The sequence below is a fragment of the Oculina patagonica genome, chromosome 12 (assembly GCF_052425735.1).
Source record: "Oculina patagonica isolate OP01 chromosome 12, crgOcupat, whole genome shotgun sequence".
In the NCBI taxonomy this organism is placed as follows: domain Eukaryota; kingdom Metazoa; phylum Cnidaria; class Anthozoa; order Scleractinia; family Oculinidae; genus Oculina; species Oculina patagonica.
The window spans coordinates 4,020,288-4,034,686 of NC_135769.1; the positions used below are offsets into that span (position 1 = coordinate 4,020,288).

At 39.0% G+C, this 14,399-nt stretch overlaps 3 protein-coding genes across 3 annotated transcripts in view; 2 read left to right on the plus strand and 1 right to left on the minus strand.

The window, feature by feature from the left end:
* The window catches only part of LOC144631881 (calcium-regulated heat-stable protein 1-like), a 209,199-nt gene that overhangs the window by 61,416 nt on the left and 133,384 nt on the right, over positions 1 to 14,399 (plus strand). The gene's annotated exons all lie outside the window — the stretch shown is intronic.
* On the minus strand, positions 1,924 to 9,413 carry LOC144631868 (intraflagellar transport protein 27 homolog). The gene is made up of 7 exons (XM_078490455.1): positions 9,350 to 9,413; positions 9,017 to 9,096; positions 7,668 to 7,727; positions 6,960 to 7,019; positions 6,190 to 6,307; positions 4,463 to 4,572; positions 1,924 to 2,403 (listed from the first exon to the last, which is right to left on the minus strand). Exons 1-7 carry the CDS (start codon positions 9,381 to 9,383, stop codon positions 2,305 to 2,307), a joined length of 561 nt encoding a protein of 186 aa, XP_078346581.1. The 5' UTR covers positions 9,384 to 9,413; the 3' UTR covers positions 1,924 to 2,304.
* LOC144631843 (uncharacterized) lies at positions 9,429 to 12,044 on the plus strand. The gene is made up of 2 exons (XM_078490418.1): positions 9,429 to 9,624; positions 11,050 to 12,044. Exons 1-2 carry the CDS (start codon positions 9,566 to 9,568, stop codon positions 11,774 to 11,776), a joined length of 786 nt encoding a protein of 261 aa, XP_078346544.1. The 5' UTR covers positions 9,429 to 9,565; the 3' UTR covers positions 11,777 to 12,044.

Here is a 14,399-nt window from a genome sequence, read left to right on the forward strand (position 1 = left end):
AGCGAATGAAAACTTAATCCACTCTTTATTATTTACTTGTGAATAAATTATGAAGTTACTTCGCCGCAAATAAGCGAACATCGAACTGAAAAAAAAAACAAAAAGAATTGCGCCAAAAAAATACACGAATCGCCTAGTTTCGATAGCATAAAAATTATTCAATGTTAAGTTTTCAGTCGTCTCGAGAAGTCGAAAAAAAAATCACTGAATAATTATTCGCTTTTTGTCAAAGCGATGCATTGTTCCGAATAACTGCTCAATTAAGAATTGGAGAGCAGTCTTAAAATTTAAAGTAATAGGCACTAAATTCCATGTGCTGAACATTCAGAATCTTCAATCTGCTTTTTTTTCGATTAAACTATCAGCGTAGTTATTTTCTCTCTCTTTCTTCGCTTTTCCTTTCGCTTTTTACGGTAGCTTTTTATAGTGTTACCATAAAGTTGCTGTTAATTTCATTCACTTTTTTCACTAGCAAAAAGCTGATTTTTCAATATTTTAACTGATACATATCTTCCAGGCGCTACTCTTTAAAGGGAGTAAGTCACGGAGATTTCGCAGATTTTTGGTCTAAACTGTTCTGAAATCAGTGGTTGACAACTTAACCCTAAGGTAAACATTATCTTTGAACATCTAAAAGAATATATAACCTTAATTTGCGGTTGAAATCAAAAAAAAAAAAAAAAAAAAAAAAAAGAAATCAAGCTACGGCTATATATATCGATATTTAATTCGCAGACGCGCGGAAACAATTTGAAAACGTTTGCCTAACGTTTTCAAATTACAATCCGTTTCCATCCGAGCAATCCGAAGCCAAAGATGCTCGTAAACAGTTTCAGTGCTCTAATATAGCAATTTTGAATAAAAATGGACCATTATTTTTAGGATTCCTGCAACACAAATATAAATTGTGGGGGTTGAAAATCAGTTAAAATCCGTGATATAGTCCCTTTAACCAAGAGGTAGCTTCAGTAAGAGAGGGATGCATACAACAGGAGGCTGTAGGGGAAGACTGTCGATGGGACATGGCCGAGAGAAGGAGTGAAGGGCAAACACACCAATTCAAACTTCAACCTCCAAATGTTTACTGTTGTTATAAATTCACTGTTAAAAGTGTTTGACAATCCTCGACTAGTTACTAATTTGGTTCGAGCGGAGGTTTATCAAACAAACAAACTCAAAACAAACGGGCAATCAAATTCGCAACGATGATTATTTTAGGGTAACAATACACTGATTTGTTAGTTTTCAACCAATTTATTTCCTTCATATTTAACAATAATCTTTTCTTTTGCCGCGAAACTTATACACATTTTTCGCGGAAGTTATCTGTTCTGATAAAAGAGAACTGTAGTCTTTATACAGATAGATCATACGAACAATGTGTCGAAAATGTTTTCGGAAAAGGTGAGGTTTTCATTTTACTTTGTTACTACCACAGTCGAACCTCGCACATTTTAAGCCGGTGTGGTTCTAAATCCTAGTGTGTGACCATTCTAGTGAAAGCTTTTAAGCAGTACTTTCAAGGGGTACTGTTTTTATACTGTACAGGGTGGTTCTTACTTTTAAGTTTGTGGATGAAAACCTAGTGTATGACCATTCTAGTGAAAGCTTTTGAGCAGTACTTTCAAGGGGTACTGTTTTTTATACTGTACAGGGTGGTTCTTACTTTTAAGTGTGTGGATGAAACTCTAGTGTGTGACTATTCAAGTGAAAGCTTTTGAGCAGTACTTTCAAGGGGTACTGTTTTTATACTGTACAGGGTGGTTCTTACTTTTAAGTTTGTGGATGAAACCCTAGTGTGTGACTATTCAAGTGAAAGCTTTTAAGCAGTACTTTCAAGGGGTACTGTTTTTTATACTGTACAAGGTACTTCTAACTTTTAGTCTGTGGATGAAACTCTAGTGGGACCAAAAGGCGTGAGCAGTACTTTCCAGTGATACTGTTTATTACGCTGTACAAAGTGGTTCTAACTTTTAAGTCTATGGATAAACTCAAGTGTGTGACCATAATGATAAAATGAATGAAAGCTATTGAGTAGTACCTTCACGTGGTACTATTTGTTTTAAGCGTTAAAAGGCATAAGAGTCTATCTTTAACCTATCAAAGCACTTTTGATATTGACTTGTGAAAGCTTAAAAGTAGATTACGTACTTGTATTTTCAACCAGAAGAAGATAAATTAATATAAAAGCAAATCTATCCGTTTGAACAATATCAAAATAGAGCGGGGCTCCAAATAAATAAACGTACTTCAACCACATAGCCACCTTGGCAACGGATTAAAAAGAGACAAAAATAATTACAGTTATGTTAATGTCTTCATCTGTTCAACTTTTTCGTTGTAAAGACTGTGGAATTCTTTTGCCAAGTAGTAAAATGGTGCTTCCACGTTCTCGTGGTCTTTCTGAAAACAGAAGGCAAAATAAAACCCTCAGGAAAACACTAAACGAATAGCAGCTAATACCGACATCGTCTTGAGGGTTGAGTGATTACCTTACTATAGGAAATTAACGCGACTTAAATTAACGCGAATTGAAGGAAAAATTACTTCCCAATAAAGAAAATTAACGGGAAAGGGGGGATAACATTTCAAAATGAAGGACATTAACGCGACAAAAATAAAAAAAAAAAAATATTTTTGAAAAAAAAGAAACAATTTTATTTTAATAAATAAGAAATGAGCGGTTTTTTTTTTTTTTTCGCCGTTTTTGTTTTAATATTTTTTTTTTAATTTTGAAGAGTGGGTGGGTAGGAAAAAATTATTACAAAAAAAATAAAAATAAAAGGAAAACTGCGGGAAAAAATAAAAAAAAAAAAAATTTTTTTTTTTAGTTTCGGTGGGTGAATGAAACAAATGAATTTGGAAAAGCTAATGTTTTGAGCGCTAGCCCTCCGTTGGATAAAATGAGAGGGGGAGCGAAAAGGGCAGCAATGAAGGTGTTGGTATTAATACAAAACACAATAGTCTTGTCACGAAAATTGCTAAAACGTGGTGCGGCTATAGACGGGTGGGAAGGGAGGAGTGGCCTACTTCAACGTTTTTAAGTTTGACAGTGTTACTTGGAAGAAAATTGCTCACTTAAAGCAGTTTTCAATTGAGTGTCGTAAAACCAAAACCAAGTAATTACTCTGACCAATCACAAAGGACACAGACAATCCAGCGAACCAATCACAACTCGAAGCAAATACATGTAACCGGCACGAAGCGCGGGAAAACGTGCGCGAGCGAGTCACGATTGGTTTTGGTTTTAGTTCTGATTGGCTAAGAAAGTGGCGCGAGATTTTTAAGCCAATCACTAAGCGTAGTAATGCAAAACCAAAGCAAACGCAATTTACTTTCGACACTCAAGTGAAAACCGCTCTATACCATTGATTTCGGTTTGTTAACTAATTGGAGAATGGATTTATGCCTTTTTTGCTCAAAGATTATTTTCTTAATGAGTGAGTGTACCCTCATAATTCTATGCTAGCATAGTTTACTGTATACACAAATGAAAACTTAGAAGACCTCTCATGCTACTGCCGCTTTAAGAGGAACAGATATTTATGTGGTGGATACAGGTCGAAATTAACAAGCAATGCCTGAAAAGCTCACTCAAAGAGTTACAATAACATTTCTGTCACCAACCATTTCTGACTAAGATTTAGGTTAAGAATAAGATTTGAAATAAATATTCGGCCTTAACTTGAAGCTTTGCTAACCACCGAGGATTCAGAAACTAAATTGAACATTTCACATGGGTTATAAGAAACACTTAGTGACTGCCCCCACAACTTCAAAAGAAATCTGGTTTCAGAATTTAACTCAGCATCACTCCAGTCAATGTGACACGTACACAACTTTTCAACATTTTCAAGAAGCACTCCAATGTTAAAGCCAGTGTTTCTCTGTAGGGAGTATGGGGCCAGCACCCCACCCTGTTAAAACTCCGATTTGTTGCCAAAACATCAACTAATCTCTTAAGAAAGCAACCACTTCTGGGAGGGGAAAGGCCCCCTTCGAGGAGCAATAGGATGCTATGTGGTGAAAGCCGCAAGGATAGAAGCAGAGATCAAGTCCATGGGCAAGAGTTGGTACCAGCTAGAGAAGGATGCACAGGACAGGAGGCTATGGCGAGAGACTGTTGATGACCTATGATCCTGAGAAGGAGTGAAGGGCTAGTACTACTGAATCGTACTACTTCTCTGTAGGAAAATTCTTGATGATTTATTTTTGTCCAAATAAACAGCTGTAGGGTATAGCCTATTTTCATTAATTTTTTTCTTTTTAAAGTTTCTGGTACTTTGGAGTATAGGCATTGCTTTGATGGCAAACATTCTGCATGTTCAAAAGCTGCTTTCTCATCACCTCTGTCCTTGATAATGTATTGACATTATCAGGTGAAATTTAATGTTGATCGCTTTTGAGAATATTAGGTTAAAGTGGCTTATTTTGAAGATGTCTACAAATAAATCTGACTTACTGCAGAGCATTCAAAGTATTCCAGGCCCTTGGAGCTGGCCAGCTCACGCCCTTGTTTGGTTGATATCACTCTTCTCTGTTTGAGGTCTGTTTTGGTGGCTACCAGAGCCCCTAAAAATGAAGTTTACACAAATGTTAATAATGTCTATTCTCAACAAATAAATTGAAATGAATGCAAATACAAAATACAACAGACGCCTACATTTATTATGATATCCAATGTCTCTAATTCCCCATTTACACCAAAGCTAAAACACATTCTATCTACAAACCGAATTTGATCAACGAAAACATGCACATTCCTGAGATGTAAAAAATCCTGGCCAATTCCTTGTGGGTTTCACTTTTTTTAAAAAAAAACACTTCATTGACATCTGGATGACATTTTAATCTATGCTGAAGAAGGTTACAGAATTTTTAACCAAAACGTTTTTTAAATTTTTTATTAATCAGTGATAACAATTTTTTCTAATTTTAATCATTCCTGACTATAACTATATAGTATTTTTGAACATTTAAAAGCTGTTTAGTTAATAAATAGAGGATAACATATGGTTGCACGGAGATATGAAATTTATCTTCGAGTGTTCAAATCGATAGCTACTAATTACAATGTTTTTTTTTCAACCATTTTCCGAAGATTTTCAAAATGTTGAACGAAGGTCGTACAAATGTTTCTGAACATTTTCCAAACTTTTCCGAAAATTTCCGAAGATTGCCGAGGAATCGAAGATGTTTCAACTTAATATCGATAAAATTTGGCTCAATGAGCATGAAATGGCAAACTCTGCGAGAGCTCTGATTGGTCAAAAATGATAACACACGTCTGGATATCATTTTTATCCACACCTGTGTGATACCATTTTTATCTATTTGCTACCACTCGCTATACCACTGCAGTTTATATAATAAAATTGTTTTCACCGATGAAGTTGCTAACTGATGTTTGAACAACATCACACAAATTATGCAGAGCTTACTTGAACCCTAATATGTAATATTAGGTCTTTCACTTTTCTGTTGCCAATTTTCATTTTGTCGAACCTGGTTTAACTAAACTTGTTTTGCTGGTGTGAATTGGATATAAGTTGTCTAAAATTAATGTGTGTGATATTTCTATTTTATCCTTCCCAGCCACTTTTTTGTGCAAGAAAGTCTCACCCCCCCCCCCCCAACCTTTTAAGGCATCTGCCCTCTTGTAATAAATTTGTTGTGCTTTTAAATCCCCATAAATCCCTTGCTGTGCTCAGAAATGTGTTTACATTTTGTCTTCAAATGTTCATGATAAACTAAAGTAAAAAAACTTACTAAAAGCTAGTTTTTAATCCTCTAGTATTAACTTTGTTAACATTCAAACTAAATTGACTACCTTTTTTCTCTTCCGATTCAATTTACATGCGTACCTAAAGTAAAAGTCCTTGTAAATGCATATAAGCCTTAAAGATGCTCGCTCGCAGACTCAGGGACGACCGAAGAGGAGCGCAGAAGGACGAGAGACGGACGGCAGGGAGGAGAGGGGCGACCGGGAGACCCACGAGGGAGGGAGACGACGACCGGGGGGACCCGGCCGGGAGGGAGGGGCAGGCGGAGGAGGACGGAGAGAGGGGGGGGCAGGGCGAGCAGGGGGGAGACAGCGGCGAGGGGGGGGACGGGGGGGGCCAGGGGGGGGGGGGGGGGAGCGAGGAGGGACTGTCGTTTAAACCAAAATAAATGTTGCTCTAGACTTACCAGTTAAATTTTGATTTGGTTTTTGAGCGCGGCATCTCTCATACCACTTGTTACACGCATTGAATGACTGTTCATTTGTCACATCATAAGCCACAAGAAACATGTCTGGCTGTGTCCACTGTAAACAACAAAAAGAGCAAAGGCTTGACAACACTAATACACGAAACCCGAGGCACAATATACCGTAATATGCTTATTAGTGAACCAAGTGCCAAAGAGGTCGTATTATAGTTATCCACAGCTAGGTGGTGTGTTACCAGTCTGGAGATGAGCAAAGTGCAGATACTGAGCGTAGTGAGTCCAGTTCACTAATAAACATGATTATATTATGTGCCCAGGGTTACTATATACGTGTATCTATGTGTATGTAAAGTGTTACTTTATTGTCTCGCTCCTGGACGGGTATTTCTCCGGGTTTTCGGTTAGTTAACTACCTATCCTCCACGTAAGACTACTGTACTCTTCCAAATTCCATTATGTCCCGAGTCTGGAATCACTGAGGTGGGAGAAAGAAGAACTCCCACCGCCACGCAGTGGACGATCCCAGAGGACGACGCCCAGGGAGGAGAAGTCCCAAATGAAGAGCTAATGCAAGTGCAGGTTGTATAAATTACCCATTAAGCATTAATTTGCCCAAAATATATTAATTGGCTGGAAAACTAAAGATAACAAAGCTCATTATGACTCTAGCCAGGGCTCGAACCTTGGACTGCTCAATCTAGAGTCCAGCACACTAACCACTGGGCCAATCAAATACAGTCAAAACTTACATGTTGTTGAACAATGTCAGCAAACATTTCTTTTCCTGCCGAGTCACAGATATAAAGTTCCTGAAGAGATAACCAAATAACACACTGAGCCTGCAGTAAAGATCTTTGAAGTTAATATGCAACTGTTTGTTTCTCAGAGAAAAAAAAATGATACAGGATCCCCAATAGGGTTTTTTTGGTTCCCGCCAACCCGGCTTAAATTTTGCCTCAATCCCGTAATTCCGAAGGTTTTTATCGCCCTATCCCAATCCTGACCATAATTTTCTTCCCTCTTAATTCCTTGCCTTAACAATTAAAGGCCTTATTTCAGTGGGTGTATATCCCCTCCCAGCACTGGGTTTGAAGTCTTTGGTCATCAACAATAAGCTGTTTTCTTTTTTTTTTTCCATGTTAACTTTCTAGTAACTTGTGTAAGTCATAATAAACGCTTTGTGTGGCTTTTTGTGATGTTCACGAAGATCACAACTTGATTTTCTATACAAGTAAATTATTTTTGTGCCACCAAACGTTCCTGATCTTGAATCCTGCCTCATAAAATCACAAATTCACATGTCCTGTTCATAATGTCAATCCAAAATCTCGCTCCCTTTTCTATTTAAAATCCAGGATCTTGGCCTTTGAAAGAACCAATATCCCAGATGCTGAAAAACGTATTGGGGACCCTCATGATAATACACTCTGTAATGATGTCTGATGACATAAACTTACGACGCTGTCAGAGGTCTCTGGGATATTGACAGACTTTACACAGACTTCTACTCCTGCTGTCTAAAAATGCATTATAAAAGAAAAATCATTAACTTATTTAATTTGAATCCCCCAAAACAAACAACATTAAAATATTATAAGGGGCGGTAAATGGTTCTTCAAAACAAGCGTGTCTCGCAGAATTTTAGGAAGATTTCAGGAGTCTCATCCTCTCAAACTTTTGCAAGGTCTTTTCTGAGTCTCGATTTCTTATTTGATGGCAAAGAAAGTGTCTTGAGCACACAGAAAAGACATCAGTCTCACCGTCTCCAGGGCTCGAGACTAACGGTAGCCAACTAGCCAAAGGCTAGTAAAAATGCAGTTTTGGCTAGTAGCTTTCGGCCTTTCACTAGCCAAAATGGCTAGTGAAAAAATCAGGCATTAGTGGCAAGAAACCACAGTTATTAAAATCGTCTCTCAGAGAATAATTATAACTAACAAGTAAACTGTTGACATTATAAAATGTGAAGCTTTAAACAAAATTCTAGTTGACAAAACGCATGTACATGTACAGTTTTTATAGTGAAGAACAAAGCCCAATTTTTAAGGGAAAAAAAACGTGAAGATTTAAGGAACATTTTACGGCTAAAGGTTTAAACATTATCGGACATTGTTTTCACCACCCCCCCCCCCCCTAAAAAAAGAACTGTGCTTAAAATTGTGGCTAGTAGAAAATATGTTTTGGCTAGTGAAATCAAAGCTGTCTCTAGCCACTTTGCTAGTTAGCCAAAAAGTTAGTCTCATGCCCTGCCGTCTCACAAAGTCTTGAATTAACCATTCAACACCCCTATTATAAGGCAAAAGGAAGTCAAACTTGACAATCTTGTTAGTCTTTAGGTAGTTCCGTTCAGTAAAAAGGGGAACTTTTAGTTTTGATTAGTGATTTCGACAATTGTACTTGCATGCACTGCCACCCTTGGACAGCCAATTTTGGACAGCAAGTTTGTCTTACATCATCAGCGAGGCCTTCCAAAAGGTAAAAGCAACAAGTGACATGACCCTGAACACTGGCAACACAGAAACATTTCAACAGCAACAAGCGACATCATTACAGCAATGAAATTGGATAGCAACACAATGCGACAGCAATGCCGGGAAAAACGGCAGCAACATTATATTTACAGCTGTTTGCTAGGTGACATCAGTTCTCAGAAACATGCGGCATTGCAACACGACTACCCCCCTTGGAAGGCATCATCAGTTAAACAACCTTTCTGTTCTCCCATTTTTCTGAGTGCATTTGTGAATACTGGCAAAGAATAAAGCTTCTATAAGCTTATATTATATTTTTTTAACTATGAGTAGCTCACCATTGTATAGTTTTTTGGAAAATGTGTTCCATCACTGTGAAATGCTTGTGTTAATGCACTTTTTCCCACACAAGGGTCACCTAGAAGACATTTAACCATATATTTCATGCTGTTTGCAACTTATTCACCGCTATAAGTCTTTACAATATGTCACGTCATTGAATTTCAGTGTGAAAGTTGTAGCAGAAATTTCATGCTATCATAAACCTTTTTTAAGTAACGACAAATTTTAAGTTAAATCTTAAAACGATAATTTAATTTTATAGTTGAATTATCACAAGCAAAAATTAAGTATCTACAAGTACAATGCAAAGAATACAGCTTATTTCTCACCAGCAAGAATAACTTGAGCTCGAAGAACCACCATCTTTGCTGAATGTGAGCCAGCGGTATGTTTAGCGCCTGTCAGCTGGTTACCACGACAACGTCTTGTGGAACAGCAGTCAAATGCCTTCTATTTTCGAGCGAAAAGCTCTCTCGTTTATCGTGAATTTTTGTGTCATGGAATCCACTTGAATAGCTGAATCGTCGATAAAAGAAAACTCTAGAATGGCGAGCATTTATTTGCCTCCGATCGCTCGCAAGAAGAAGGTAGATGGCTATCCACGGTAGGTTTCAGTAGGTTTTAACTTCCGATGCTTCCCTTAAATATTTAATTTAATCATGATAAAATCTTCATGGATTCGCAAGATAAACAGAGTTGTTTGTGGTCAGGTAATCAGCCATTCAACCTCAATTAAAAGTGTTTTTCGTTGTAAGCCTCGTGTGACCACAAAAAAGAAACGAAAGGCAAAATGTATTGTTAGATACCGATTGTTTTGAGCGCGAGCGCGCGCTTTGATAAAGTTTTGTTTCAAGGCGTTGAGTTTCAAGGTACAAGTCTGTATGTATACTGATAGGATTTTGACGGGTACCTTTTTCATTACGATCGTATTAAAATGATTTATTTTCTAGAAAACGGACTATTCTAAACAACATCTTTTTGCGTCGTAGAATTCGAAGTGGTAGTAGCCTGATACCTAGGTTTCAAAAGCTTCCTAATTAATTAAGTTAATTAGACACCCGTTCGCCATATTTTAAATATTTTTTTAAAAACAATGTTAACCTCAGCTGAACAATAGATAGTTCTTTCGAAGTTACTGTTAATGCAAAAATGCCTTCTGAAATGCATAATAATAATAATAATAATAATAATAATAATAATAATAATAATAATAATAATAATAATAATAATAATAATAATAATAATAATAAGAACTTTATTTAAGTGTCTGGTCTTCTAGCTAGCCTTAAGCTTACTAATATACATTGCAGGGATGAATAAACTCATCAAATGAACAAGGCCTTTCATGGAGGGGAAGTGGGGGGGGGGGGAGTGGGAGAGGGTTGCTATCCAAATTATGGGGAGCTTTCCATTTTCAAAGTGCGATCGGTTGGACCAACTGGAACTGACCGTTGTAAAATGGAACAACATTTTCCAATTAATCCGGGCCAATCAAATGGAACGGTCCTTTCTCTTTTGCATTCCTTTCCCCAATTCCCTGCGTCTGCGAGAAGCCACTGAACTAAAGAAAGACAACTGACCAGTTTGTCAAAATGGAACGGTAAATTTAGTTCCGATCGGTCCAACCGGTCAAAGTGGACCACCTCCAGAGGTGGTCCTGAATATTGCGGTCACTCCGATCCGAAACTGACCTTTCCATTTGACTTCTGACCGAAATTTCTGAAATATTTGGCTTAATGGAAAGCACCCATGGTATAGAGCTGGTTGTGAAGCTGGGCTTGCCTTGTTCCTTGATAAATCTCCAAAACGAGAAATGATGTCAACTGCAATACCATGAAAGCCTGGAAAAAAGCGTACAGGAACTAGGCAAATGCTGCGCCAGTCAAGATGTTAACCCTAACCCCTCCCCACCCCCTAGTGCTGGAAACTGTGTTATATTTCTCCACATGTTTTATGAAAATTATGGTAAGCAGTGTAGGAAGTGGTAGCATAATCCTATCCATCCACTAATATTTTATTTTATTTTCAGTCAAGACACCTCCAGAGTCTTCGCTGATCAGCAAGGTGATCATGCACCTGGAAAAACAAGTTATGATGCACATTATACTGGACATGCATTACGGTTATCAGCCCAACAGAATATGTCGTATGGACCAAATAATAAACCCCACCCCGCTAATGTGACATTCCTACGCCAGAATCCACGATTTATCTGTGAGCCAATCTGTTATGTTAAGACAGCTGTCGATTCACCACTCAATCATCCATCATGGTGGCCGGAAGAGTTGCCTGAGAAAACAACCAGGGTGCCTCAACACAGCTTTGATTCAACTGCTCGTTCTGACTACCGTCCTCCACCCTTCCCCCACGAAAGATTAACAAGGTACAGCAGTAATCTAGCTACGCAGACAACATCAGCATCAACTGGGATTGTACCACAAGGTGTTCATAAGACAGGATCTAAGGCATCAAAGGTTGCAGAGAAAATCTCATATGAACATCAGTTTAATTCAAGACTGGACCCAAGCCAGCCAATAAGGGGCCGCAGGCATGGAAGCTTTATATGGAAAGTTGTCTCTGACATTGGCAAACAAAATAGGAAAAGCAGCAAACCTGTCGAGTATGCCTACGTTGAAGCTGGTGAATCGACGGACACAATGACCACTCAACTCACCGCAGAAAATAATTACGACAATGGACAAACCACAGAAGAGAACAATTCTTCAGAGACACGCCCTTCTTCTAATGGCAGTTGACTTGTTTAAATTTAAGTTACTTCTAATAAGTAACAATGGGCAAACATTTGATTGCATTTTTTTAAAAAAAATTAGTGTGGCACAATGGTTGTGGCATCTGTACAGTTAGCTAACTACCAATAATGTTTTCTCCTATAAATATATATATCCACAACCCTAAATTTTTATAACATTTTTTGCCATTTTATAGCTACTAAGAATTAGTAATTTCTTAAAGTAGAACACACTCTGACACTCAGTAGATAAAAGGGCATTAAATCTGGCATTTGAAATGCAATTAAGAGTATTTTGTGCTTGTATGTCTGTAGGTCTTCCCTTGGTGTTGTGCCTTGTCGTGGCGGGGAGGCTTGTGTGACCTTACGACCTCCAGGGTTATGCCGGCGGGAGCCTTGTGCTCCTGGCAGGTCTAACCATGCCGGATTGGTCTGCGAGGTGAGGGTCCAGACTAAAGCAGCACCGGCTGGGGAGCCATATAAACCCCTAAGGGAAGGGAAACCCTGACAGAAAACCACTGGCTCTCCGGGTCATGGGGGTTGGGCGGTAGGCCAATCACCTGCCCCCAGAAAATCCAGAAGATTACCGAAACTGTAACTTATCAAGAACAAATTAGCAATGGTCAAGCTGTGGCCGTGGACGGAGGAACGGCCGGACACATCATGTAGTCAGTGGGTTTGCAGACAAAAGGGGTGGTCCAGCTGTCAGGGGCGCAGCGCAAGACAGAGCTAGTTGGCGAGAGACAGTTACAGCCTTATGCGCCTCATGGCGCGAAGAGAACTAACTAACTATGTCTGTAGGTATGCAGGCCCGTAGGCTGGTTTTTGCCCGGGTAGGTTCGTTTTCTTTTAGAACGGACCATTAGTTACCAGTGTCCCACTAATTTAAAAAAAAATACCGTTACTGAAGAAGATTTTCCAGTTGTAGTCGACGGGGGTGAAGGTGGGCGTAACAGCTGACTACCGTGTCTAGCTCCACGGGGGTATCGTAGTGAATGTGCAGAAGCGCAAGGTTGGACAACCTTTCTTTTCCCATTGACGCTCGCATGTAGTTATTCAGTCGTCGCAACGTGCTTGCACTTCGTTCACATTCGCATGATGTTACTGGTATGGTGCAGGCAATTTTTAGAAGAATGCTGATGTTTGGAAAGAGGTCATCATCACAATCTTTGATTGCCACTGCAGGTGAAGCTGGCCTTAATTCCGGTTCCATCGCCAGGTATCGACCTCTCCATCGCATAAGCTCCATTTCAAACATTTCAGGGGAGGGGAGATCATCATTGTACTTGTTAACAGCTGCTTCAAGATTAACATTCTTTGAACAGAGAACACTTGGTACGAGACCAAGCAGTGACGCGGCAACGGTCGCCGAAGGTGAAAACTGCTCATTGATGCACATGATGATGTGATCAAGGAGAGGAATTGCCACGTTTCGTTGGAAATAAATTTTAGGATTTTGAGCCTCGGTATTGGAACGATGCTGTTGTCTCGACGTAATTCGAGGCATTTCGGCAGCAGGCCCACCTTTTCTGCCATTGCAACACTTTGAGTGTAAACAGCTGAAAAGGTTTTGTCACAATCTTCCCTTTGTTTTCGGTAGAAACTAGCAACTTCTGTGATCATGCCATGGGCCTCCACGATGTCAAGAGCTGCTCTCTGTAGCTTAACCGTGATTCCAGCCAGGTGCGACAAATATTGGTACACTGCCATAAACACGACAATGAACTCAAAGGACGTAATACTTGCCAAAATTTGTTGGGCTTCATTACGGTTTTCACTTAAAAATATTAAGACAAAGAGAGAAAGAAATTTTAAGCAACAGTAAGAAATTAAAGATAGGAAGCCACAACTCTCCAAAATCAGTGAGAACGAGAATTTAAGGACTCAGAGCGCACTATCTCATGTACTTATTCGTTTTCCAGCTGGCCTTATCCTGATGGCTTTTAAATAAGAATTTTGTTTACCCCGCTACCGTCATGACGTGATTCAAAGTCATTTCTTTTAATTTCCTTCTTTGCTCTACTTTCCACAATGTCACGCTGTCCAGGGGAATTGGATGTCAATTATATTGTTTGCGTTAGGCTTCAGAGCTTAGCTTCAGATATATTTAATTTATTTATACGACCGCGACATATTCAAATCGGTGAAATCAACATCAGTTATAACTTGAGTCACACTTTGCTAATGGTTCCAGTCTGAAAACCGAAAAAGAGGGGAATACACGAGAAACGTTTGAAAATTAGTCGATATTGTTGAAAATCAATACAAATAACGTCAGTATGTTTTTATTTTTATTTTATTATGCGCGTAGGCCATATGTATGCTGTACCATTCAGACCGGACCTTTAATGCTGTACCATTCAGACCGGTACATTAATGCTACACCATTCAGACCGGACCTTTTCAGGCGGTGGGGGGGTTCGTCCGAACCCCCCGAACCCCCCCAGCCTACGGGCCTGGTATGTCACACTTACCAAGTCAAATTTCAAACGACAAAATCAAGATGAACACAAAATTCACTTTATAAGAGAAAAATAAGTTTGGAAAGGTCAAAAACATACCTAGGAAGTCTAAAAAGTCGCCTGCATACAGTCAGGGGATTTTTGTATGGGTCGTCAAAGATGCCCTGC

What these genes read in the sequence shown, in the direction of transcription:
- LOC144631843 (XM_078490418.1), top strand. Translation starts at nt 9,566, where the DNA reads ATGGCGAGCATTTATTTGCCTCCGATCGCTCGCAAGAAGAAGGTAGAT. An exon ending in AAGGTAGATGGCTATCCACG is followed by an intron (nt 9,625 to 11,049) that starts GTAGGTTTCAGT and finishes TTTTATTTTCAG; the next exon opens with TCAAGACACCTCCAGAGTCT.
- LOC144631868 (XM_078490455.1), bottom strand. Translation starts at nt 9,383, where the DNA reads ATGGTGGTTCTTCGAGCTCAAGTTATTCTTGCTG. An exon ending in CAGAGACCTCTGACAGCGTC is followed by an intron (nt 7,020 to 7,667) that starts GTAAGTTTATGT and finishes TTATCTCTTCAG; the next exon opens with GAACTTTATATCTGTGACTC. An exon ending in AATACTTTGAATGCTCTGCA is followed by an intron (nt 2,404 to 4,462) that starts GTAAGTCAGATT and finishes TTCTGTTTTCAG; the next exon opens with AAAGACCACGAGAACGTGGA.